A 27560-nucleotide genomic window follows, 5' to 3' on the forward strand; every position below is an offset into this window, starting at 1 on the left:
CTGAAGCAAGAACCATAATAATAAAAGTATTTCAGGAAAGAAAGCTTCCATTTAACATTCTAATGCCTTAAAGAATTCCTGATCAGAGCAGGTTTTCTAACAGTTTCCCAGTGTTTCTCGTAATATAACATGCACATTAATTGTATCTGCATTAAAGAGAACTTAGCTATGACAACTTTTGTCCACATTTAACAGGTTGCTATCCTGCGTCTTTCTTTTATGCTGGGCTTCATTACTTCAGTTCCAGCTTTTGATATCTCCACCTGTACAATTTCCACTTCAGTTTCTATGCAATGTGTTGCAATCATCATCTTGGCAAAATATACACTGATACCAAGACGAGATAAAAGTACATTGTAAAACAAAAAAATAGCGATGGCAAGTAGGGTAAACAACTACTAATGGTGTTTTAGAGGACAGAAGTTGTACATACACGGGGCATCTTCATGCACTTGTGCCCCCTTACGTAATGAACACCTTTTGTCTAGAAGTGCAAGTAGCAGGCACCAAGTTCAGTGTGGAGTGAAATTTATTGGCATCCATTCTCTGGCAGTGTTACTGATGTAAGCCTAACAGCAGCAACACGTTGTTCAGCACAAGTCCCTCAGTTCCTGGAACGTGCTGCAAGGCTCCAGGAAGGAAGATATTACCGCCTAGATAAGGTCAGGCTTTTAGCACGAGCAAGTAGTTCTTGGCAAAAGTCTGAATGCTATTTTGTTTTCAGCTTTGATTGCTACTTTAATCAGTAGGGCTTTTAGTTCCCTCAGTATTTCTGCAATGACTGTAAAAAATAGTGTAAAAAAAAAAAAAGAATCCCCTAAACCAGAATATCTTATGCTGTAAGAGGCTAGCAGGTACAAGATTTTCAGGGCGAACACCTGGCTTGTTATTGCCTTCTATCATATGCAGTTAAAATAAGCCTGGGGCAAGTTTCCGTCCCTCAGCTCAAGGCTTGGTCTGTACAGACACCACCTTCTGACACATCTGGCTTTTATGTTTGTTTGTTTTTTTTTGTTTGTTTGTTTTTTTTGCCTGTGAATACCTGATACATTAAGTATGCCTTATTATTTAAACAGGGCAGCTGAGACTGCCTGACTCTAGGGCTGCTTGACTCTATAACTCTAAGACTGCTATGACTTCGCTTTTCTGGATCTTTATTGAGCCTGAAGAAATCTCTCCCACTTAAAAATAATTGTTTAGTTATATAATCTACAAGCTTATTTTCCTGCTTCTAATCTCTAAACTGCAGTGTACTCAACTGGAAAGCAGGAATAAAAACACAAGTAGCAAAAATTAGCAAAGTTGCAAACACTAGTGCCAGAAATGGAGACAGAGCTGGTATTTTGTCTGTCTCCTTGTCTTGTGCTTTCTTTGGTTGGCATCGTGGCTCCTGAAACCCACGGCTTGAAGATGCAAAAGAGAAAGGTGTTTTCAGAAGTACCATCGAGCAAATAAATCTAGCAAGCACAAACCATCTTCACGTTTCATTGGCGTTACTCACATTTGGCATTTGAGTCTCTTCAACTGAGGCTTTTACTTTGTTGAGAACTACCTTCATGGTCATTGTCATTTAACTCCTAAAGGAACATGACAAATACCAAGCCACGGATTGTTAACTGTGGAATAAACTAAGCCCTCTCTCACCAATGCACTGCGAATACCAACCTGGTATTTAGGATTGTTTCTGTATGAATCTGTAGAAGAAAATTCTCAGTGGAGTGCAGTCTCAGCCAGCAGAGGCTAACAGGTGGAATTATGTTGCCACAGGGACAAAGAAACATTCAAACATACAGAACCGGTATGTTTGCTATGAAAATAGTATGCTGATTAATTTGTGATAGATGTATCATTCAAACCACCTGTTTTATCACCAGCTCTATCACATTCTGTTTGATATCCTACAAAATGGGTTGAAAGATAACGACTAACTCCAAGGACTAAGGGTAACAGGCCATAGTTAACAGTGAGGGTACATAAAGTCTGCATTTTCAGAGTAAGTCCTCAGAACAGAATCCACGTTCTTCCAAACCAGTAACCGGCTCGTACACCATGTGATATTTGAAGAAATATGCTTGTAAATGTGTTGACAGTGAGGCAGTGCACATGGACTGCAATTAAGTAAGTTGCCCTTGGACCAAATTATGAATTTAATCAATTATGCACCATTATGAAATCAGGGGGAACTTGTGAATAAAGTTGTAGGGAAATTTTGTGTGTCTTCTTACTGCTAGAGTTGTAACCTCATTTTGTCACATACAGAGCATTGACTCTTTCCACTGGCTTTAAGTGCTGTTCTTGGTTGTGTTCCTGAGCTGTGTTTTACACTTTGTATTAATGTTCACTGTAGATTTTTAGTGGTGAGAGGAGAGCTTAACCCTGCTTCCAGTTAAGTTACTACTTCATATAGCAGTATTGGCTTTCTAGTTATGTTGTTTTTTTCCTTTGCCATTGTTACTTCCACAGATGCAAAAGCAGAATGTGCTGCCTCCGACATCAAAAGACTCACGCAGTATGTGGGAGGAGGAATTGAAGTCAAGAACCCACCTCGAAGATCGTCTTGCTCAGCTTGGCAGGGAAAAGGCTGAGCTCCTAGAACAGGTGAGCCCTAACACCTAGTCAATACCCAGAATTATGTTCACATTTTTGCTGACTTTTTACATACTCAGCCTCTTCTCTTCATATTCAGACCACAAGTAACTGTTGATTTGGGGGTTGTGCAGGAATTGAATAAAAGCCCATGGGGTATTTCTCTGTAAATGCTGGAGCGGTTCTGTTGGGAAAACAGTATGGTTTGAGCACATTGAGCAAGACTGAAGTTCCCCAGTTCTTCATTTAAATTCCTTCTGGTCATCATATAGTCCCTTGATTTTGGGACAGGGTTAAAACACTTGATGTTTCCAGTACAGTGTATGGAGGAGCTGGTACAGGTTTTCAGAATAGCAGGAGCTTAAAATTCTTGCAGAAAAATAAGGAGCAAATACAAAGTGCAAGAAAAACTGCCAGATCCCTTTTGTTTTGCCTGAGAAGACACCAAAAGGAAGAACAGTGCCTGAATTAGTAAATACTGACAAAGATCATGCAGAGGAGAATGAAACATTGACCAGTTCCAGAAGAGCCACCTTCTCCTTCTTGTTGCAGGTTCCATGAGAAGGTCTTTGCCACCTTCTCACCGTGAAGCCGTAGGAGAGGGGGCCTTTGCTTCAGTGGGGGCATCTCTTTCTGTCTCTCAGTATTGGCCTCTCTGTGTGAAACCTGAAGTGATTTCCTGCAGAAATGTTTGCAGGGACCCTAGTGTTCTGTTGAACTCTGAAAGGGGTGTACTGCAGCTTCTTTGTGGAGAACTCCATCTGCTCATACCACATGTAGATGCTGTCCCTGTGCTGGTTGTGCCATGTGTCTTTTCTGTTTTGAAAGTGTGAGAGTGAGAGAAAGAAAGTGAAGAAGCTGGTAGAGTTGAAACGCCCAGTTGAGGTGCGTCTGGACCAGGAAATGAAAAGAAACATTGAACTGAAAAAAGAATGTCACAGGTATGGCTTGTTTAGTACTTTAAAGAGAGATGCCATAGAGCAGAAATCAAGCTTTATGTAACTTGAGTGTAAAAACAGGTGAGGGTAGCTGTCTGTGAGCACATTCAAGCCTCATGCTAGGTCTTGCAAGGCTCTTCTGTACACATGCCTATGGTTTTACAGAGCTGCCAAAAGAACTGCAAATGCAGGTTGCACTGCAGTTCTCCTGGGAGGGCAGGAAGTCCCTCCTCCATTTATTCCTCCGTTGAGGTGAGAGATGGACCCTCCAAGTGATCTGTGGCACTGGAATGCTGGTTTTTCTCAGTAGCTCCTGGTCTGTCGAGCGTGTTAAAGCCATCTGTATGCTGCTTACGTCTGAGAATGTGGAACAGACTGGTAGTTCCTTCACCTCATTATTTTATTGACTAATTTGCCACTCAGGTGCAAGAGGCTTCTGAACAGAGCTATGAAGAAAATCAGGACGTATGAGGCCAGAGAAAGAGAGTCCCAGTTTAATTTCCAGGGAGAAATGAAGAACAGGTATTCTGAAATGGTCAATGAAGTTGGCAGATTGAGAACAAAGGTGAGTTCTGGTTTGTTTGTTTATATATGGCGTTATTTTCTGGAAATCTGCAATATTATTTTCATATACTTGCTTCTCTGAATGGTGTTGTTGGCTCCCAGGGCAGGATGCAGTGAAGGGATGAAGAAGTTTTCTAACTCACCAGCAGCTGTCTCAGCCCGTCTTTCCCTAGCCATGGGCACCCTGAAGTAGAGGTCCAAGAAGTGCTTTTGAGCTGCCGTGGGTGTCTTGTTCAGGTGCATGGAACCCTTGATCTACATTTCCCCTGGTTACTGAGAGGTGCTGCTAAGGCACACGTGTGCTTTAGAAGGTATTGTAGAAGGAGTCAAGTGCCCTTGTGGTGGCTCATTCTTAGTCCAAAGGCTCGTAGCATTCTCGTGGCTTCACTGCCATTAGAAGAGTTCTCTTAAATGACAGGGAATGGCATTGTGTTTAGGCAGTGTAAAATGAAGATTAAGTTTACATTTTTTTTGTTAGTTCTTATTTTTTGTGAGGGTTTTTGTTTTGTTTTTTGTCTATTTATAAAAGGCAGGAACCTCCCGAGTGTATTTTTAGAAGGTGTAGAAAAGGTGTATTTCTGGGGGAGAAGAGTAAGACAGCATCGCAGCTGGCCTTTGGGACTTAATGGGACATCTGCTATATCCTCCGTATCCTTGCAACCAAACATCAGCTTTGACCTAGAGAGAAAATGCGTTCCTCCAGCAGTTCTGTCAAAGTGGCCTCCTGAGGCACTGTTTCCAAAGCTTTCAGAGTAAGGGCAGGAAGAGTATTTGTTGCTCGTGCCTAGTCCGTTCTGCACTGCAGCGCTTCCCCCCACACACAATAGGCATTCTTTCTGGTGTCTGGGTAGAGGTGTGTTTGATGTCCCATGAGCAGAGGAGCATTTCGGGCAAGAGCGTCCCTAGCGCCTTTCAGCCCAGTCCCACAGGGGAAATGCTGCTGGTTTGGTACCTGTTTGTGGTGTGTGACCTGCTTCAGAAGAACTAAGGAAGGATGGGAACTTGGGAATCCTGTCAGTAATAATGTTAAAGCTGTTCTTCTTTTAAAATACAAGCCTAGCTTTACTTTGATCTTAATACTGTTTCAGAAGATAACAAATACAGTCTTGGTGGCCTTCTTGTTTATGAATTTTCACTGAATTTAATATTTTTTGACCTCTCTACATTTATTTTATTGCTGTCTACAGGTTAGTGAACTTTCCCAGCAGCTGGAGTTGGAGTCTAAAAAATGCATGCAGCTGGAAGCACAAAATCAGGATTTGCGAGAAGAGCTGTCTGCTCTGCGTGGGAATCATGAAATACTGGAGAAGAGCAAATGCCAGCTGAAGGAAGAAGTGGCAAACCTCAGACATCGTTTGGAAACTAATATGGTGGATCACAGCCAAATAGAGCAATATAAAAGAGAGATGGAAGAACGAGCTGGACAAGAAATCAGACAAAAGCTACAAGAAGTCAATTTGTTTTTACAGGTATATTAATTAGTCAGTTTTGCCTTTAGTCTTTATTGCATTATAGTTTTTCTGTCATTTTTTAGTGTTTTATTTATGGTGGCTCATTCTGTGCGTTAGCGCTGTGCTTCTGTCTTTCCAGAAGGGAGTGGGAGAAGGGAAAATGGTTGGGCTAAAGTGTGTTTGTGCGTGTGATGTGCCTGCAGGTTCCCAAGTTCGTAGTCTGCCCATGGCAGACTTAGTTTTGCAGTTCTTAGGGGAATAGCTGTCTAGTGATCTTGTTCTTGCTGTTCATTCTCGAACGAGCATTGTAACTTAGATGGTTTGGCCAGACATACAGGTCTTGCTTTATCATTCTGTGGGGTAAAGCGCTCAGGAAAGAAGTCACTCAAGTTACACAGGCTTTTGTGAAGGAGGCACGAGGGTGGGGATAGGACCCTCATAGTTTCTTTATAGAATCTTTTTTTGTGTAACCTGTTGTGCAGAGATAATGTTCTTTTGGCACTACCTTTGAATAATAGTGCTAAGAGCAGATATCTTTCTGAATTAATTATTTAATGTGGTAGTTCCAGAGATCTGTCTTGATTGCTGATGGTAGTGAGGAGGCACAGTTGCCTCAACTTTGTAAGTTTGGGACCTTGAAATCGGGTATGTGCACCTGTCTGTTGGGGGGGGGGGCAGTTCTCTTTTCCTTTATGGTGGTTGAAATTGCATTATCTGCTTCAGACACAGGCAGCCTCCCAAGACAGGTTAGAACAAATCAGAGCCAGCCATCACGCTTCACTGAGAAACCAACTAAAGCACAGAATTAAAGATCTTGAATGCGAGTTGGACAGGATAAAAAATACGCAACAAGACAGTATTTTTCAAAAAGAATCCACACAAGCAGAAGTGGAAAAATACAAAGACCTGTATCTGGAAGAAGTGAAAATTAGAAGATGTCTAGCAAATAAGCTGGAAAGGTAAGTCCATGCTTTTTTGGAGTGGTAGCAAGACACGAAGTGGTAACAAGTTGTATAAAAAACATTGTACAATTTCCTCCTGAAATCCCTCTTCTACGTCTGGTCAGCATGACGTCAGTAAATGTGCCTAAGATGGCATATTACAAATTTTAATTTTTTAATTTTATAAAAAGAGTCCTCTACGACCCTTCCCCTTTTTAAGAACTGCCTTGATTTTGCTTCACTGTTCCAGCAGTGCTGCCACGGGGCAAGGTGTTACTAGAATATTTTTGAAGTTAACAGCATTTTAACAGGCATCCTTTTGGCCCCTTCTAATAATGTCCCCTTCTTCTTCTATTTAAGGCAGAAAAGAGTGATTGCATGTCCTGTCCCACTGTCTGCAAACTAGGAATGCTTAAAGATAGACTTTCCAGGGGGCGGACTCTTGATTCTGTGACATAAAACAATCTTTTTGGCTGCCATTTTGGCAGCATGTCTGAGGTTTGAGTTTTCCTTGGGTGGCGGAGAGAATCCCGGAGTTCTCATGCAGCTGATGCACCTTTCAGAAGAAGCTGTGTAAACATATGGCTTGCTTTCAAGTCCTAATGCTTCAAATGCATTCAGTGCTAAAGTGTTGGTAACTTGCTGCTTTCTACAGGTAGTGTAATTTCCTGGAAGTAGGTTCTCCAAAATCTTCAGATTGGATTACACTCTCATTTTGAACTCTCTTAATCTCTTCTATTTTCAGAAGTTAAATTAAAGTCAAAAGACCTGAAAAGTGGCTTTGCAAAAATATTACAAAGATAATTCTTTGCATGGTTTTAAATGTTTCAGAGCTAATGAGAGACTAGCAGAAGCCAACGCTAAGCTCCTTCAAGAGCGCCATAGAAGCAAATCATTAATTGCAAGCAGCATTGTCGGTGGAGGTCTGGCTGCAAGTCCAGTTCTATATTCAACTGAACTGGGACATCTTGGCAACAATTTGGCACTGAACAGAAGTCTTAGTCTAGGAGGAAGCTTCCTAGGCACAACTGGGAATGCATTATCGTCGAGAAACAGGGTTGAAGCCTATGTGGCTAAGGTAAGCATTGTGAAATGCTCTTCAAGCTACTGTTGAAGAATATCTGTAAGCAAAGTTATGATTCTTAGTATACAGTTAGAATCTATCTATAGTTTGAAACCATAGTCTAATATGCTAAACCAACAGCTGATCATCAAAACATTACACATCTGTGTGGCAGGGATGAAGGCTTTCGGTCATTGGGACTGTACAAAATTCCAAGAGTGCTCAGAGACCAAAAATACTGGCATCTAAATAATGAGCTCTTAACTAATACGTATCTATTTATTAACAAGAGAAAATGTGATAAGGAATGCTGTGGCATCAGAAGTTCCCAGCTAAGCTATTCGTTAAATTTTAATGTACAGTGTGTAGAAAGTGTATGACATTTTTAAAATGGATAACTTTGAATGCAAAATCCCATCAGACATCTTTACTCAAGACACTTTTTCTTTCCTCGCTGATCTTCATTTTAATACTTCCTTTGCTGGAACATGTTTTAGTACATTAATACCAACAAAGGATGCTTCAAAACTAGGATGACAGCAGCATGATTGCTTAACTTCTTACTATATAGTGTATTGTGGGATGCATGCTGTGCCTAGGAGGCATTTGTTTTTGTGGTTCCTGCTGAGTGTTATTACCTGAAATAACCCCTAAATAAAATAAACTATTCTTCAGGAAGTCTTCACAGCTTTCTAATTTTACAGCAATGCTGCAACCTCTACAATAGCTCTGGTAAAAGTAGCATAAAATAGTACAGCCCTAACAGAACGGTGAGCATTATATCAGGACACCAAATTTGGAGTTTAAAGGCATGAAAGATTTCAGTTTTCATAAACTACTATTTAACATTAGAAGGCTAATATCACTGATGATGCATTTAGCCTTACATTTTGAAGACAGTCATGTTGCAAACTCAGCCAAGAATGAACATCTTACTCTTAACAAGCATAAAGAAACACATGTTCCATTACAGTATAGCCCCTTTCCCCATACCAAGCATATATGTTACAGAAATCAATGACCTTGAAATGGACATGCAAAAGCATCTTGAAAAATCCAGAAAAGTTCATACTGACACATGCTAATTAACCAAAAAGATCAAATCACATGTAAATGTCTGTTTTATTATTATATTTTTATTGTTATTATAATATTTTATTATTATTAGAGCTCCAGTAGTGAGGAGTAAACTACAAGTACTTGAAAAATTCCATGTAAGTCACTACAAACAGTAACTGTAGGAACTAGCAAGCAATTCATTATGTTCTGGAATAATGTTGGCTGAAGTTGGTTTCATAGTAGGACTTGTGCCTTTGAAAAAAGTGTGTATTTCCATTACAGGAGTAAAGAGATCTTTGGGTTCTGTTTTCTACTTTATGATTTGGTCTGCTGACTCCCAAACTGCTCCCACATTGGCCTATCACTGTCCTGAGTTTGACTGAATAAAGCAGATGAAACACACATGCAAGGTTCTTTTAGTGGTCTGCGTACCGTAATTTGGGAACTGCTGCTTTAGTCCTTAGATAAAGGCAAGGAATTTCTGCTGCAAGGAGTTTCGGAGGCAAGAGTCCTGTTAATAGGTTCAACAAACATCAAGCTTAAACCCTAACAGCTGTGCCAAAGGCATGGTGACAATGAATGTGAGTGTCTTGACACAGAAAATAATAGTGAAGGCTGCTAAATGCAACCAGTGTGAGTTAAGAGAATTATGAAACCAGCTTTTCTCCTGGTAACATGAGAGCAGGAATGCCCTCCTTCTGCTCTGTCTCTCAATTGCTGTTCCTTTCTGATTTTGTTTCCTGTCTGCACTCCTGTATTGTAGCAGTCTTTGGATCATTAGCCAATTTAGTTGTTTTATTTACACGTAGGTCATGTTCTTAGTTCTTACTGAAGACTTTTGAACTTAAGGCCGTTGTTCTTTCTTCTTCAACTCTTTAATCAAAAATCTGTTCTTTCTCTTCTCTGCAGCCAGATACATGACAAGGTTTGTAGCCAGTATTGTTTCATGTGGGGTGGTATTATATACTAGAAATGTTTTTGTCTATATACGCTGTTAGGTTTTGATTAAAACTTACAGATGCATTCACATTTTCCTATTACTGCAAATATTTTGAACTTGTTAGTTTGTCCAAGAGACATGGTCACTGCTGCAGAGTGCTTTTGTGCTTTAATGTATGTTACAGCTTTTGTGGTAGTTAACTGTCTATAAGATATCCTCCGTGCCAGTTCTGATATTCAGAAAGCTCTTGGTAGTAACAGCAATTCGTACATGAAGTGCCAGTAGTGTTCTGACTTCCTCAACTGTGAGTATCATTTCATGGAGTCTCACAGGATCCAAGTTACTCTGCTCAAGCAACCTGTGTGGGTAAATAGTAAGTCAAAACTGCTCTCTGAAAAAGAGTTTTCAAGAAGGTGACTGCTGCAGGGCAACCCAGGGTGCTACTGCCTGAAGAGATGTGCAGTGGGATGAGAAGTACCTCTGGGTAGAACTTGGTGCAGAACAGATCAGAGATCGTTGACCAGTTTTCCAGTTCTGTTACTGTTGTCTGGCAAAAGTTTTTCTGGAATCTGAAGTTGTCACCTTATTGCTCAGGAGGTTCAGGATAGTCAGCTGTGATGGCTTTTCCAGGGGGATAAGGGAGGAAGAACAACAGTGAAGGCACAAGTTATTGTCTTCAACGGTGTATTTTGCCTGGTTTTTCATTCCCTCTTTTGGAAATGACCATGCCAGCTTATTTTCCACTTACTCCTCTTTCTTCAGACTTTCATGAGGATCACAAAGATGTTAACAGAGTATATAAGAAAAGAAGAACTTTCTATTTTCTTGATTCATCTGTACTTGTTGGGGAGGATTTGGTGGGCCTTCTGATCACTGCGGAGGCTCCAGAAACCAATGGAAGTGGTTTTTTCTTCTGAACTACTACTGCTCTGTTTAGGATTGGTCCTGTTTCTGAGCTATCTTTTGGTCTAGGTACTTGGTTTCCTTTGCCTTTTTGTTAGCAGTGTCTCTCTTTATGTGTTAGGCTCCCTTCTGCCCAGGATTTTGCTGCTTCTTTCCCCTGCTTTTAAATAACTAGAGGTTGAAGGATCTGGGGGATCCCCTTCCTTTCTTCCTTCAGCTCCTTGTTCCTTTCTTCTACCTGCGAAGGTACCAAAAAATATCACTGACTGATTCTTCTCCTGGTGGAGATGGTGGATTTGGTTGCAGCTGTCCCTGAGGTCCTGGAGAGAATGCCCTTCCCTCCTCTCTGCTGGTTTGTACCCCACTTCTTTGGCCCTCACAGTGGCCTGTTACCGCTCTTCTTGTGAGGGTTTGCACAGTTCTTCTCTTCCAGAGATTCTTGCTCTCCCTGGCCTGTTGAGTACATTGAATAGCTTTTCAGTTCTTATCTTTGATACGTTGCTAGGCGAGCCTACTCATTTCATAAAATAAATCCCTGTTCCCCCAGGGATTCAGCACTGAAGTCAGAGAATCACAGAATGGGTGAGGTTGGAAGGGGCTTCTGGAGATCATCTAGTCTAACCACACCCCTGCTCAGAGCAGGGTCAGCCACAGCAGTTTGCTTAGGGTCATGTCCAGCCAGTTTTTGAGCATCTCCAAGGACGGAGACTCCACAACATTTCCTGGTAAAGTGTTCAGCGTTTGACCATGGTCACTAAAATATTAATACAAAAATCCGTATGTTTAAATGCATTTTCCTTTATTTCTACGTCTGCCTCTTGTTCTTTCACTTGGCACCACTGAGAAGAGTCTGGCCCTGTCTTCTTTATACTCCACCCACAAATCAGATAGTTAACGCACACGGATAAAACCCCCTGAGTCTTCTCTTCTCCAAGCTGAACAGTCCCAGCTCTCTCAGCCTATCCACGTAAGTCACATGCTCCAGGCACCTAATTATATTCATGGCCTTCATATTTGCTAATGACACAAATCTGGAAGCTGTATGCTGTCTGTTCCGACAGTCACTTCTATGTGTCACAGACTTGATGGAAAATAGTACAGGAGTCATAAGTATCATCAAATGTACACAACAGCATGTAGCGTTTGGGCTGTGGCTCTTTGAAAGGTCTCATTTCTCCCTATGAAGACTTTGCAGGCAGAATACAGGGCAGTAACTTAACTTGTTGGCAGCAAGAACCAGCTTCTAGGGGTGAGAGGGGTAAAGGCTGCTCCCTAGTGATCCGAGCCGATTTCAGTTCGGTAGTAAAACCCACAGCACTTGCTTTGTAGAACCTGCAGCTGCTGCTCCTCGTTTCTTAGTAGGTAGGTAACAAGAAAATAACGTGTTTTTATGTTTTTTACACGTGTAATAACAATAAGGAAAAATACTGGCATGATCTATAGGAGCTCTTTCAATTTTCCATCGTAAGGTGGAAAAAAGAAGAATATTGATGCGTGCTTTTTTGTCCACAATGGAATATATTGGTCCTTCAGCAGCTGCTGTTGCAGCTGTTCTCTTACGAAGTCGCAGAAGTAGGCCTTAACTGAAACGGGCCCCGTGATGGCGTTTGTGCATATCTTACTGTTTGGCTGACATTCCGCTCGTGTATTTGAGGATGGACATTAACCATGCATGCACTTTTATAAAACCACTGTGCTTTCTTCCTCTACTGTTTTTATGCTCAGTTATGATCCAGATGGTGAGTTACCGCGATGTTGTTGTGCTAAAATTAATATTGCTCAGCAATGAGAATGCTACGGCCTGGCTGACCAAGAGTTTCTCTTTGTAAAAAAAAAAAAAAAAAAAAATCAACCCCCAAACGAAGACGTCTCTATTTAGGATGATGTTTTCAGTGTTTGACACACATTATACATGGGTTTCAAAACTGGTTTATTTTTTTATTGCAAAAATATAACTGTTGAAATTTTAACTATATATTTTACCTGTAACTCTAGATACGGCGGGAACTGGATGAAAAAATCACTAAAGAACTTGAACAAGGTAACGTGTAATTCTGTTAGCAGTGTTTTTAAGGAAGATGATGATTGTTCCTAATTTTTGGATATAATGACTTGAAAGCTGTCAAGGGCCTGTTCTAAGCACACCTGTTTTCTGCTAACTCTCTGATTTAGAGTTTTATGTGGGAAATTTCCTGCTTACCAAAATACTGCACAGAATGTTCTGCAGTTACCTTGAGAAAAAGAAAGGAAACTGAACTACCTCCCCCACACAGGTGCACTTGACTTAAGCTAAAGCTATCTCTAGTCCTCAGACACAAACAGCAAACATAAAAGAAGCCCTGAAATAAGATTTTTATAGACTTCAGCCATCACTTCTCTTTCTGCATACATTCATTGCATTTAGCACTGAAGCATACCGTAACACATTTTCTGGTGTTAGTTCTTGATTTTTGCTGTCTCTTATTCACTGCTTGTATTTGTAGTTTACACGTTGCAATCTTCTTTGGATGAGCAAGAAGAATCAGTGACAAAACGCATCTTTTCTTCAGGAAAAGTTCATTCAGTAATGTTGAGGCAAACACAGTATGAGGTGGTTGCTCTTAATATGTAGTAAAAAACATGTTCTGTAACATGAGGCCAGGTCTCCAGAGAGAAATTGCACCTCTTTCATGATAATCGTACTGCCAGAGTCACTGCTGCTGTGCCTGGAGCTATTTTGAAGCAGCAAACCCCTGAGAGGATTGCCTTCTGTTCCAGTGTGCTTCATTTATGTATAGTGAGTCCAGCTGTTGCTTTACAGCTCTTTACATTTGCTCGCATGGACACAAACCCATTGCTTTGTATCCACCGGCGTTTTCAAATGTAGTGATGCTAGGAGTCATAGTGTTTGTTTGGTTTGGGGACCTTGTCTCAAGAAGGTGGATGGATGGAAACACAGCAGAGCTTTGTTTTTCTGCTCTCATTGCATATGTGTTCCCATGGAGAAGAGAGGGGTTTGCCAGGGCAAGTTTTAAAGACATCCCACAGAAAACGCTGCGTTAGTTCCAGGCTGGGAGACTTGTCCTGCTTGGACTGCAGTACAAGGTGTTTCCATTTTCAAAGGCAGATCTTTTTCACGTTGTTCACAATGAATATGTAAGCTGTTTTTAAGGGGTAGTGTTCCAAGATCTGCAGGGAGCTAAATTTAGCACTGGTGTAAGCAAGAGTTGTTTGCAGGTTCCCTGAAGATGTTCTGTGTGCAGCTTCTGAAATTTCTTTCACTAGTTTTAGAAATACTGTTGACTGATAATTAAATGTGAAAAACAGTGTTCGATACTGTCTCCCATGACATCCTGATAGCAAAGCTGAGAAAGTGTGAGATAGAGGAGTGGACAGTAAGATGGGTTGAGAACTGGCTGACTGGCCGAGCTCAGAGGGTGTTGATCGGCGGCACATAGTCCGTTTGGAGACCTGTGACCAGCGGTGTTCCCCAGGGGCCGGTGCTGGGTCCGGTCATGTTCAACATCTTCATCGACGACCTTGATGAGGGAATAGTGTCTGCCCTCAGCAAGTACGCCGACGACACAAAGCTGGGAGGAGTGGCTGACACGCCAGAAGGCTGTTCTGCCATTCAGCGAGACCTGGACAGGCTGGAAAGATGGACAGGAAGAAACCAAATGAGGTTTAATAAGAGCAAGTGTAGAGTCCTGCACCTGGGAAGGAATAATCGCATGTATCAGTACAGGCTGGGGGGCAACCTGCTGGAGAAGAGCTCTGAGAATAAGGACCTGGGGGTCCCGGTGGACAACAGGTTGACCATGAGCCAGCAGTGTGCCCTGGAGGCCAAGAAGGCCAATAGGATCCTGGCGTGCATTAAAAAGAGCGTGGCCAGCAGGTCAAGGGAGGTGATCCTCCCCCTCTACTCTGCCCTGGTCAGGCCTCACCTGGAGTACTGTGTCCACTTCTGGGCTCCCCGGTACAAAAAAGACAGGGATCTCCTGGAAAGAGTCCAGCGGAGGGCCACAAAGATGATACGGGGCCTGAAGCATCTTCCCTATGAGGAAAGGCTGAGAGACCTGGGTCTGTTCAGCCCGGAGAAAAGAACACTGAGAGGGGATCTCATCAATGTGTATAAATACTTGAGGTGTGGGAGACAGAGGGATTTGGCCAACCTCTTCTCAGTGGTTTGTGGGGACAGGAAGGGGCAATGGCCACAAGACAGAGCACAGGAAGTTCCGCATGAACGTGAGAAAGAACTTCTTCACAGTGAAGGTGACAGAGCACTGGAACAGGCTGCCCGGGGAGGTTGTGGAGTCTCCTTCTCTGGAGATATTCAAGGCCCGTCTGGACGCCTACCTGGGCAGCCTGCTCTAAGGAACCTGCTTTGTCAGGGGGATCGGACCCGATGATCTTTTGAGGTCCCTTCCAACCCCTTCGATTCTGTGATTCTGTGAAAGCAAGAGCAGAAAGTCTCGGCCTTCACTTTGTGTTGTCATTTTAACAAACTCAGGTGTGACCTCTTTTAAGTTTTTCCTAGCCTGCTTCTGTGCTGTTGGCTGTCAGTCAGGGGAAGATTGTGTGGAGAGGTGTGATTTTAATGGGTGTGCTGAACGGCTTGCTGGTCTGCAGGGGCGATACACTAATAGGACACCATGGGTAAAGTCTGTGTTGTAAATCTAGCCATGCACAGGGCTCTTTGGAGTCTTTTTGGCAGAAGGTTGACACCTCCCCCTCTTGAAGAAACCTCTGCTGAAAAAGGCCGTGCCTTTGTGCTCTCTCCAACTGGTTCAGGATGGGAGTAGGGTGTTAGGATACCTGCAGTAGAGCCAGCTGTACTTGGCAGACACTTGGGCCACCTTTTGAGAGGCAGCCATGAGAATCGTTGGCGAGCCCCAGCCCCTGGGGGCCCTCCTTGGGCAGCCTGTGGCAGCAGCTGAGGCCTCCAGAGCTCTGTGCCTCCCTCTCCACCGCTGCCCACCCAGATGGGCACCTCGCTTGGTCCCAGGGCCTCAGGTACCGTCCTTCTCCCGTCAGCCCTGCTGAGGTGGCCGGGCAGGGGCCGTGCCGCTGGGAGCATGCTGAGGGCCGGGTTGAGGAGAAGCTGTGCGAAATCTGAGGGGTGAGCGAGGGCGGTGCTGGTGGGCAGGGGGCAGAGCCTGGGCAGGGTGCTGCCAGGCCTTGCCCTGCTCTGCAGAAACCCGTCAGGGGCCTTGGGGGCATTCCTGAGCAGCAGCTCCTGGCTGATCCCGGATCATGGGATGGTCGGTCTGGTCTGCACAACACCAGGGCTGCTGAGGTGACAAGGTGCACCTTTCTCAAGGTGCATCATGAATCTTGTTTCTTTTCTCCCCAGCCACTGCTGAACTTGAAACTGGATCTGCTGGAGCTTCTCCCATGGTATCTACTGACGGATCTTCAAAAAATTTCAATGTTGACCAGGATCCCCTTTGCAGGGCAATACAGGAGTACCGTGATGTTTTAACCAAAAATTATCTCATCTGAACAAAATGCTAGGGAAAGGCACTAGAAATTTTGTTTACATAACATATCTGTTGTTTCCCATCCCGTGGCTCAGAAGCAAAAACATCTTCATTGCAGTTTGAACATAAATTCTATTAAATAGATGTCAAGCACACCGCACTTGTTTTTTGATGTATAGTTGGTTTATTTTGCACTCAAAATAAGAACCGTATCTGTTTTTTCTGACTAGCAGAATGACTTAATCTTGATTCTTGAACTTTACAGAACTCTCAAAGTGTTTCTTATTAAAGTTAGATGCATTATTTTGTTCCACTCTTGTTCAGTGTTTTAACAAAAGCATTCCTTTTGTTCTGTTTAATAATACTTTCATTCTGTGTGTTTTAGTGTTTCCAGTGTTATTTTAATGCTTAGGATATTATTTGATTGGCTTTTTGTCTGCTGCTCCAGTCCTGATGCAGTGAATATTTCTGTTGATGATGAAGGGAAAGTTTTACCACTGTTTAAGCTGGAAAACAGGGCACTTTATATTGCTGTCACTTTTATGTCCCCTAGGCTTAGAAATACCGTGAGTGTGTAGTAGTGCCAAGAAAGCTTTTATGTGGTATGTTGGTTCTGGTATCCATGTTGGTTTTTGTGTTAAAACTTGCAAATGTTTCAGACATTTGTTTCAGACATTTGCAGTTGCTAGAGGAACACCTGTGGTGAACCTGAAACAGTCCATATAGGGAAAAAGGAATATTAACATATCAACCTTCGGTTTGGTCGGTACTTAACACTATTTGTGTGATAGAACAGCTTTTTGTTGCTGCTAACAGCTGATGGTACAGTGGCTGTAGCCCAGGTGAAGGGCAGTATTATGGGACATTTGTGTCAATAAAACAAGCAGTTCTACTTATTTCAGGGAGTTATCTGCTACTGAAGATCAGCAGTCTTCATTTCATGCCTACCAAATTTGCTGGCAATTAGAAGATTATAGAACAAATGAAGTCCAAATTCTGGAGAAATAAAAATGGTTGGACTGAGATAAATGAAGACTGGAAAAAAAAAAGTTTTTTTACCCATTAATTCAATAACTTGAGTTATCAGGCAGTGAGGAAAAGCAGTGAATGCTGCTATGACTCTCTGCTCCTTTTTATATTAATACAACAGTTTTGTGAAGCTAATACACTGTATTTAATTCCAGGCATTATGTTCGAACTTGGTATTTAATAAAATTTAAAATCTAATACATGTCTTTGTTTTATTATATTCCCCTTCTTGATTTTGCTTTCCACCTCCTTCCTTGCCTGTGTGACTTGCTAGAGCTTTCCTCTGCTCTCTTCAGCTCTGTTCATGGCTGCGCCTTCAGCCTGGCCTGAGAGCAGGCAAATGGCTGAAAAGAAGGCACACCTCTCTGTCCTTTTCTTCCACTTGAGACTTGAAGCAGGTTTGAAGATCAGGGACTAGAATTGAAGTATTGCTACTAACCACTTTCCAGGCTACTTTTCAGAGCAATTCTGCTTGTGGTCCAAAGCAGATGAGCTTCTGGTAGGCATGAAAGATTGTCAAATCCCACAGCTTTGGATCCCATGGGGAGCTGATCAATTTGTGGGAATAAAAACGTTGTTTTTGCAGAGTTACATCGTTTAAAGGTAAGGAATGGGGTATTGAGATATGCTTGCAGTGATAAGGAAACTTAGCAGGCGACCTTGTAAAATGCACACAACCAGACTCCTTAGAACAATTAGGTGAAAATCACGTTGTTAAGTCAGATAAGTAAAGAAACATTACCACTTCAAACAGTGAAAAAGTCTAAAGAAATTTGAAATTTAACAGACCGGCAACTGAAGGCCATGCATTATCTGGCAAGCATCAGATAGATTGTGAACCTGGATTACCCACTCAGTGGGGAAACAGGGGATGGGCCTGTCATCAAAAAGTATATAAACTGTGTTTTGGAACCAGTAGGTGCGCTCCTGCTTGTGGGACGCCCGCCATTGCAATCGCGAAGAAATTACTACTTCACTGAGATCCTCGCCTAAGCCTAAGTTATTGGCTACGGAGTGTTTCTCACAGTTTGTAGCCTGCCGACGGGAAAGGTGTTAAGAAATTCCTCTGGCCTTCAGCACAGCGGTCAAAGAGGAGTTCACATGGTTGGAGAGGTGCTGGAAAGTACCAAACAGAAATTTTAACCAGTACCATTTTAAGCACCATTTTAACGAGGACCTCGCGCGGATGGGCTGCAGCGAGGGCTCGCGGCAGGGAGACGGACGGAGCCAACCCCTAACCCCCCCCCAGCACAGCGGCACAGAGCCTCTCGGTCAGAGCCGCAGCCCCGGCCCCCGCCCCCCGGGCAGGCAGGAGCTGTGCCTGTGCCGCCGGGGCGCTGCCGTGCTGCGGGCGGGGCCGGGGTGACGGCAGCCCCCCCACCGCCCACCCCTGGCGCTGTAAGAGCAGGCCCTAGGGGCGCCGCGAACAGGGCCCGCTGAGAGGGTCGGCCTGGCAGTGAGCGCTGGCGGGTCGCGTGGGGCAGTTCCTGCGGGGCAGGGAGAAGTGCGAGGAGGATCCTCTCCTCCCTTTCCCTTCCCTTTCTCTTCCCCTCCTCTCCTCGGCGACCTCCACCTCTTTGCACCTAGAATTCACCACGATGGGCACCCGCTGCAGCGGCCGGTCCGAGGCGGCAACCCGAACGGAGGAGATGCTGTCTCTCCGGGCTCATGTGGGCACTCAGGTGGATCTCCTGACGGGGGAAGTGGCAGTCCAGACAGGAGACTGCAGGGAGCTCCAGAATCTGGAGACCCACCTGGGTCCTGAGGGAAGAGAGGGCTGTCGTGGGTGCAGGTGTGCCCTGCTTAAGGAACTCCTCGAGCAGGTGGCTGGGCTGCAGCAAGAAATCCGCAGCCCGAGGGGCTCCTGGGAGTCTCTGAGGGTGACAGATAGGAGGTGTCAACCTGCCCCTGCTGATGCCCAGCAGCCCCCTCCTAAGTCCCTGCAAGGGGTACAAGCTGACCCAGCTGATCACAGGCAGTACGAGGGCCTGACTGCCCACAAGAGAAAAGGGGCTGGACCCTCATCTCAGCTGGAAGCAGAAAGAGACGCCTGCCCCCGACACCCGCGGTGCCACCAACCCCCACGGTGTCCCTGGGTAATAGATTTGAGGTTCTCAGGGAGGAAAAGGAAGAGGTTGAGGGTCTGGACAGTAGTCCAAACCTGGGAAGCAACCCTGAGAAGCGCGTCAAGACTGGGAGAAGTACTGAGCATAGGGATAGGGGCCGGACGGGGCACTGCATCACAACCAGTGCCACAAAAAAAGAGCAGAGAGTTTTAGTGATCAGAGACTCCTTGCTGAGGGGCACTGAGGCTCCCATTTGTAGCCCAGACAACCTATCCAGAGAGGTGTGCTGTCTTCCTGGGGCACGTGTCAGAGACATTAGGAAGGCTCTGCCACAGCTCGTTAAACCGGAGGACTACTATCCTCTTGTTGTCGGTCAGGTTGGATCCCGGGAAGCTGCAACTAGAAAAATGAGGACTATTAAAAAGGACTTTGCATCCCTGGGAAGGTTGTTGAAGGGATCGGGGGTGCAGGTAGTGTTCTCCTCTGTCCTCCCGCTGGGTGACTGGGACCCAGAAAGAAGGAGGAGAACGGGACAGGTGAATGGCTGGCGGGGTGGTGTCTGGACCAAGGATTTGGGTATTTTGATCTTGGGCAGTCCTTTGAGAAGCCAGGTATGTGGGCTGCTGACCGACTCCAACTCAGCAAGTGGGGCACAAGTGTGTTGGGGCAAGCTCTCTGGGCTGATTACCAGAGCTTTAAACTAGGTTTGACAGGGGAAGGGAGGGGAGCTAAAAGTGACAGAGAAGGGCTGGGGGAAGTTGTCACTGCTGTCACTGTTGAAGATAGTAGGGAAAAACCTCTGAGTTGTCCCATAGGATTGTCTGAGGGCTCCTCAGAGAAGGTAACGATCCCGATACCCCGTCCGGAATCTTCTTCTTGCATCCCTCCAGGGGTAACTGCGCCTGCTGCTTCCCTAAAGTGCCTGTATGCCAATGCACAGAGCATAGGAAATAAACAGGATGAGCTCGAGATCTGTGTTCGGTCGCAGGGCCACGATCTCGTAGCAATCACAGAGACGTGGTGGGACAGCTCGCATGACTGGAATGCTGTCATGGGAGGCTATGTTCTTTTCAGGAAAGACAGGCTGGGGAAGCGAGGGTGTGGGGTTGCCCTTTATGTGAGGGAGCAATTAGAGTGTACCCAGCTCCACCTGGGGGTGGGTGAAGGACAAGTGGAGAGCTTGTGGGTGAGAATTACGGGGTGGGCTGGTATGGGGGACACTGCTGTGGGGGTGTACTACAGGTCACCAGATCAGGAGGAGGAGGTCCATGGGGCCTTCTACAAGCAGCTGGTAGTAGCCTCAAGATCACGGGTGCTGGTTCTCGTGGGGGACTTCAATTATCCAGACATCTACTGGGTAAGCAACTCGGCCAGGCATGCGCAGTCCAAACGGTTCCTACAGTGCGTTGAAGACAATTTTCTGACGCAGGTGGTGGAGGAGCCGACAAGGCGGGGGGTGCTTCTGGACCTTGTCCTTACCGACAGGGATGGGCTTGTTAGGGATGTGAAGGTTGGGGGCAGCTTGGGGTGCAGCGACCATGAGATGGTGGAGTTCAAGATGGAACTTGGTGGAAGAAGTAAGGCTAGTAGCAGGATTGCTACCCTGGACTTCTGAAGAGCCAACTTTGACCTCTTCCAGGACCTGCTTGGGAGTATCTCATGGGCTAGGTTGCTAGAAGGCAAGGGTGCTTGTGAGAGCTGGGCTACATTTAAACAGCACTTCTTCCAAGCTCAGGATCGGTGCATCCCTAAGAGTAGGAAATTGGGGAAGGGGGGCAGGAAACCTGTGTGGATGAGCAAGGAGCTCATTGATAAGATCAAAAGGAAGAGGAAGGTCTATGAGATGTGGAAAAAGGGCCTGTCCTCTTGGGAGGAGTATAGAAGTGTTCTCAGGGCCTGCAGGGACGCGACGAGGAAGGCTAAAGCCCCACCTAGAGATGAGGCTTGCAAAAGAGATAAAAGATAATAAGAAGTTTTTTTTTTTTAAGTATGTAAACAGTAAAAGGAAGACTAGGGATAATGTGGGTCCCTTACTGAACAAGGGGGGTGTCCTGGTAACGGGAGACGCCAAGAAGGCGGAGATACTGAATGCTTTCTTTGCTTCAGTCTTTGCTTCAATGACTGCCCCCCAGGACTCCTCAACCCTGGCGGGAGGAGAAAGGGTCTGGGAAATGGAGAGCTCCCCCCTGGTTGACGAGAGAGTGGTTCAGGAGCGTCTGAGTGGGCTCAACGCACACAAATCCATGGGTCCCGATGGGATGCATCCGCGTGTGCTAAGGGAGTTGGCAGATGTGATCACTGAACCACTCTCTATCATCTTTGAAAGGTCCTGGAAAACAGGTGAGGTGCCTGAAGACTGGCAGATAGCCAGTGTCACTCCAGTCTTCAAGAAGGGCAAGAAGGAGGATCCGGGAAACTACAGGCCAGTCAGTTTCACCTCTGCCCCTGGAAAGGCGTTGGAACAGCTTGTTCTGGATGCCATCTCCAAGCAATTGGAAGAGAAGAATGTTATGAGGAGTAGTCAGCATGGATTCACCAAGGGGAAGTCATGCTCGACCAACCTCGTTGCCTTCTATGATGGCACCACCAGCTGGGTAGATGGGAAGAGAGCAGTGGATGTCATCTACCTTGACTTGCTTGCTGAAGCAAGGCTTTCGATACTGTCTCCCATGACATCCTGATAGTAAAGCTGAGAAAGTGTGAGATAGAGGAGTGGACAGTAAGATGGGTTGAGAACTGGCTGACTGGCCGAGCTCAGAGGGTGTTGATCGGCGGCACATAGTCCGTTTGGAGACCTGTGACTAGCGGTGTTCCCCAGGGGTTGGTGCTGGGTCCGGTCTTGTTCAACATCTTCATCGACGACCTTGATGAGGGAATAGTGTCTGCCCTCAGCAAGTACGCCGACGACACAAAGCTGGGAGGAGTGGCTGACACGCCAGAAGGCTGTGCTGCCATTCAGCAAGACCTGGACAGGCTGGAGAGATGGACAGGAAGAAACCAAATGAGGTTTAATAAGAGCAAGTGTAGAGTCCTGCACCTGGGAAGGAATAATCGCATGTATCAGTACAGGCTGGGGGGCAACCTGCTGGAGAAGAGCTCTGAGAATAAGGACCTGGGGGTCCCGGCGGACAACAGGTTGACCATGAGCCAGCAGTGTGCCCTGGAGGCCAAGAAGGCCAATAGGATCCTGGCGTGCATTAAAAAGAGCGTGGCCAGCAGGTCAAGGGAGGTGATCCTCCCCCTCTACTCTTCCCTGGTCAGGCCTCACCTGGAGTACTGTGTCCACTTCTGGGCTCCCCGGTACAAAAAAGACAGGGATCTCCTGGAAAGAGTCCAAGCGGAGGGCCACAAAGATGATACGGGGCCTGGAGCATCTTCCCTATGACGAAAGGCTGAGAGACCTGGGTCTGTTCAGCCCGGAGAAAAGAACACTGAGAGGGGATCTCATCAATGTGTATAAATACTTGAGGTGTGGGAGACAGAGGGATTTGGCCAACCTCTTCTCAGTGGTTTGTGGGGACAGGAAGGGGCAATGGCCACAAGATGGAGCACAGGAAGTTCCGCATGAACGTGAGAAAGAACTTCTTCACAGTGAGGGTGAAAGAGCACTGGAACAGGCTGCCCGGGGAGGTTGTGGAGTCTCCTTCTCTGGAGATATTCAAGGCCCGTCTGGACGCCTACCTGGGCAGCCTGCTCTAAGGAACCTGCTTTGGCAGGGGGGTTGGACCCGAAGATCTTTTGAGGTCCCTTCCAACCCCTTCGATTCTGTGATTCTGTGAAAGCAAGAGCAGAAAGTCTCGGCCTTCACTTTGTGTTGTCATTTTAACAAACTCAGGTGTGACCTCTTTTAAGTTTCTTCCTAGCCTGCTTCTGTGCTGTTGGCTGTCAGTCAGGGGAAAATTGTGTGGAGAGGTGTGATTTTAATGGGTGTGCTGAACGGCTTGCTGGTCTTCAGGGGCGATACACTAATAGGACACCATGGGTAAAGTCTGCGTTGTAAATCTAGCCATGCACAGGGCTCTTTGGAGTCTTTTTGGCAGAAGGTTGACACCTCCCCCTCTTGAAGAAACCTCTGCTGAAAAAGGCCGTGCCTTTGTGCTCTCTCCAACTGGTTCAGGATGGGAGTAGGGTGTTAGGATACCTGCAGTAGAGCCAGCTGTACTTGGCAGACACTTGGGCCACCTTTTGAGAGGCAGCCATGAGAATCGTTGGCGAGCCCCAGCCCCTGGGGGCCCTCCTTGGGCAGCCTGTGGCAGCAGCTGAGGCCTCCAGAGCTCTGTGCCTCCCTCTCCACCGCTGCCCACCCAGATGGGCACCTCGCTTGGTCCCAGGGCCTCAGGTACCGTCCTTCTCCCGTCAGCCCTGCTGAGGTGGCCGGGCAGGGGCCGTGCCGCTGGGAGCATGCTGAGGGCCGGGTTGAGGAGAAGCTGTGCGAAATCTGAGGGGTGAGCGAGGGCGGTGCTGGTGGGCAGGGGGCAGAGCCTGGGCAGGGTGCTGCCAGGCCTTGCCCTGCTCTGCAGAAACCCGTCAGGGGCCTTGGGGGCATTCCTGAGCAGCAGCTCCTGGCTGATCCCGGATCATGGGATGGTCGGTCTGGTCTGCACACCACCAGGGCTGCTGAGGTGACAAGGTGCACCTTTCTCAGAGTGGGAGGAGTATTTTTGCTCAGAATTTAGTGGAGACAAACTGGGAGAGGGATATCTGCTGGTGATAAGCCATGGGGCAACATGACAGTATCTGAGGGATGGTGTGCTATTGAGCACAGCATTCAAGAAGCATTTGGGCAACGCTCTCAGACATGGCTTAACACATAGTCTCTTCCTCACATTAGAGACCATTTCCACTCTGATCCTAAATATTTTACTTGAAAGAAACAAACCTGCCTTTTCAAACACCTCGAGCGTTTGCACTTCCTAAATTTAAGCTGCGTTTATGCCTGACACGTGTATCCAGGATGAGTTGGGACAAGCGGTAGAAGAAACATGGTGAAAAGCAAGAAGGCTGCTTCCGTTCACTTGATGAGCACACACTTCCACGCACATTGCGCTTGCAGTTTAGTCATAGAAGTCGTCCCGTGTGCTTTTACTGCTAATGATGTGATTGTTAGGAGAAAGGTGGGTCCCAGTCCTATTGACTGTTTACATCTTAATGTGCCCTGTTTTGGAAATCTAGTTCCAAACTAAGTGAAGTTCTTTTGTGTGATATTTCCTCTGCAGCATCACACATTTTCAATCGGCACCAACTCCTCAGCCATAATCACTTCCTGCTTTGGCTTCTGTTCAGCACTGCACCTCACTGCAAAACAGAGCTCCCGTGAATCTGATGTGTAGGTGCAATGGCATAGATAAAATGGTGCTTAAGTTGCAGTAGAAAAGATTTTTTTATTTATTCGAAATGCTATGAACTGAATATGAAATAGTTGTAAATAGCTACGTTTTGGTTTTATAGTTGGGTGGGTTTTGCGCTTTTTTTTTTCATATTGCTTTGAGCACAATTTTGAGAATCTGCCCCCTGTAGCTGAGGTCACTGCATCATCTGCACATTCCATCAGTGCAGATGTTTACCACAAACCACCAGAAGCTCTGGTCGGACAATTTGCAGAAACACCACAGAGCTCAACTGCACACAGGTTTCCATCTGCATCATAAGCAGAGCTGAAGTTTGAACTTACACAAGTTAGAATTCCCAAGCATTTAAACACAAAAATCTGAAGCAAGAACCATAATAATAAAAGTATTTCAGGAAAGAAAGCTTCCATTTAACATTCTAATGCCTTAAAGAATTCCTGATCAGAGCAGGTTTTCTAACAGTTTCCCAGTGTTTCTCATAATATAACATGCACATTAATTGTATCTGCATTAAAGGGAACTTAGCTATGACAACTTTTGTCCACATTTAACAGGTTGCTATCTTGCGTCTTTCTTTTATGCTGGGCTTCATTACTTCAGTTCCAGCTTTTGATATCTCCACCTGTACAATTTCCACTTCAGTTTCTATGCAATGTGTTGCAATCATCATCTTGGCAAAATATACACTAATATCAAGACGAGATAAAACTACATTGTAAAAAAAATAGTGATGGCAAGTAGGGTAAACAACTACTAATGGTGTTTTAGAGGACAGAAGTTGTACATACACGGGGCATCTTCATGCACTTGTGCCCCCTTACGTAATGAACACCTTTTGTCTAGAAGTGCAAGTAGCAGGCACCAAGTTCAGTGTGGAGTGAAATTTTTTGGCATCCATTCTCTGGCAGTGTTACTGATGTAAGCCTAACAGCAGCAACACGTTGTTCAGCACAAGTCCCTCAGTTCCTGGAACGTGCTGCAAGGCTCCAGGAAGGAAGATATTACCGCCTAGATAAGGTCAGGCTTTTAGCACGAGCAAGTAGTTCTTGACAAAAGTCTGAATGCTATTTTGTTTTCAGCTTTGATTGCTACTTTAATCAGTAGGGCTTTTAGTTCCCTCAGTATTTCTGCAATGACTGTAAAAAATAGTGTAAAAAAAAATAAGAATCCCCTAAACCAGAATATCTTATGCTGGAAGAGGCTAGCAGGTACAAGATTTTCAGGGCAAACACCTGGCTTGTTATTGCCTTCTATCATATGCAGTTAAAATAAGCCTGGGGCAAGTTTCCGTCCCTCAGCTCAAGGCTTGGTCTGTACAGACACCACCTTCTGACACATCTGGCTTTTATGTTTGTTTGTTTGTTTTGTTTGTTTGTTTTTTTCCTGTGAATACCTGATACATTAAGTATGCCTTATTATTTAAACAGGGCAGCTGAGACTGCCTGACTCTAGGGCTGCTTGACTCTATAACTCTAAGACTGCTATGACTTCGCTTTTCTGGATCTTTATTGAGCCTGAAGAAATCTCTCCCACTTAAAAATAATTGTTTAGTTATATAATCTACAAGCTTATTTTCCTGCTTCTAATCTCTAAACTGCAGTGTACTCAACTGGAAAGCAGGAATAAAAACACAAGTAGCAAAAATTAGCAAAGTTGCAAACACTAGTGCCAGAAATGGAGACAGAGCTGGTATTTTGTCTGTCTCCTCGTCTTGTGCTTTCTTTGGTTGGCATCGTGGCTCCTGAAACCCACGGCTTGAAGATGCAAAAGAGAAAGGTGTTTTCAGAAGTACCATAGAGCAAATAAATCTAGCAAGCACAAACCATCTTCACGTTTCATTGGCGTTACTCACATTTGGCATTTGAGTCTCTTCAACTGAGGCTTTTACTTTGTTGAGAACTACCTTCATGGTCATTGTCATTTAACTCCTAAAGGAACATGACAAATACCAAGCCACGGATTGTTAACTGTGGAATAAACTAAGCCCCCTCTCACCAATGCACTGCGAATACCAACCTGGTATTTAGGATTGTTTCTGTATGAATCTGTAGAAGAAAATTCTCAGTGGAGTGCAGTCTCAGCCAGCAGAGGCTAACAGGTGGAATTATGTTGCCACAGGGACAAAGAAACATTCAAACATACAGAACCGGTATGTTTGCTATGAAAATAGTATGCTGATTAATTTGTGATAGATGTATCATTCAAACCACCTGTTTTATCACCAGCTCTATCACATTCTGTTTGATATCCTACAAAATGGGTTGAAAGATAACGACTAACTCCAAGGACTAAGGGTAACAGGCCATAGTTAACAGTGAGGGTACATAAAGTCTGCACTTTCAGAGTAAGTCCTCAAAACAGAATCCACATTCTTCCAAACCAGTAACCGGCTCGTACACCATGTGATATTTGAAGAAATATGCTTGTAAATGTGTTGACAGTGAGGCAGTGCACATGGACTGCAATTAAGTAAGTTGCCCTTGGACCACAGAAGATGGCTTCTGCTTTGCTTCATACACAACTGACTTCAGCTCGTTTTTTCATAAGCCAGCTCAGTCATTTCACTGGAGACATCCTTTTCCAGTACTATCCAAAACTTGTCCTTTCACTCCAAGATCTCTATTAAATAAACAAAAGGAGGAAGTGACCAACGTCAGGCAATGCAGGAAACTTAATGGAATATGATGATTACCTCCAATTCAGCGTAACTTCCTTTGTCCTTAGCATCATCTTTCCCTGCCCTGCTCATTTTCCCTGAACATAAAATCAGTTCATTAACCTGCAAGGACACACTGAATTTTACTAAATGTCACCTGTTATTTTTTGGATATTTGTTTTATGCTCACAGCAGGAAAAGTTAGTTTCCAAACACACTGTGGACTGACACCTTTTTCCTACCTCAGCAGAGCTCTCCATGTACCCTGAGGAACCAGTTGAGAGTCATTTGGCCACAGCATTCAGAATTCACTCAGAGTACCTTCACGTCCAAGAAGGGGATTCTTCTTCTTTCTGAATACGTTTCCCTCCAGAAAATAAATAAACAAACAGACAAATCTACCCCCTCCCAGAGAATACTACCTCGCATCTCCTAGGAAACATTTGCCTTGCTACTTCTATACATACAGTGGGAAACCATCTAGCATGCACCAGCTGACATAGCCCTGTCCAACACAGTAATGGTTTCTGGTTCTTTTTTTCCATTACAGTCCTCTT

At 45.0% G+C, this 27560-nt stretch overlaps 1 protein-coding gene across 2 annotated transcripts; it reads left to right on the forward strand.

Annotated features, from left to right (window-relative positions):
• The first annotated feature begins 2286 nt into the window (after positions 1 to 2286).
• LOC136789932 (ankyrin repeat domain-containing protein 26-like) lies at positions 2287 to 16059 on the forward strand. Of its 2 annotated transcripts, XM_066991269.1 has the most exons (8): positions 2297 to 2598; positions 3415 to 3527; positions 3948 to 4089; positions 5276 to 5557; positions 6263 to 6498; positions 7312 to 7558; positions 12441 to 12486; positions 15778 to 16059. In XM_066991269.1, exons 1-8 carry the CDS (start codon positions 2464 to 2466, stop codon positions 15924 to 15926), a joined length of 1350 nt encoding a protein of 449 aa, XP_066847370.1. In that variant the 5' UTR covers positions 2297 to 2463; the 3' UTR covers positions 15927 to 16059. The 2 variants fall into 2 exon arrangements, with proteins under 2 accessions (XP_066847372.1, XP_066847370.1); XM_066991271.1 differs by lacking the exon at positions 7312 to 7558 and having other exon boundaries at positions 2287 to 2598.
• Positions 16060 to 27560: the final 11501 nt, after the last annotated feature.

The sequence above is a fragment of the Anser cygnoides genome, chromosome 1 (assembly GCF_040182565.1).
Source record: "Anser cygnoides isolate HZ-2024a breed goose chromosome 1, Taihu_goose_T2T_genome, whole genome shotgun sequence".
In the NCBI taxonomy this organism is placed as follows: domain Eukaryota; kingdom Metazoa; phylum Chordata; class Aves; order Anseriformes; family Anatidae; genus Anser; species Anser cygnoides.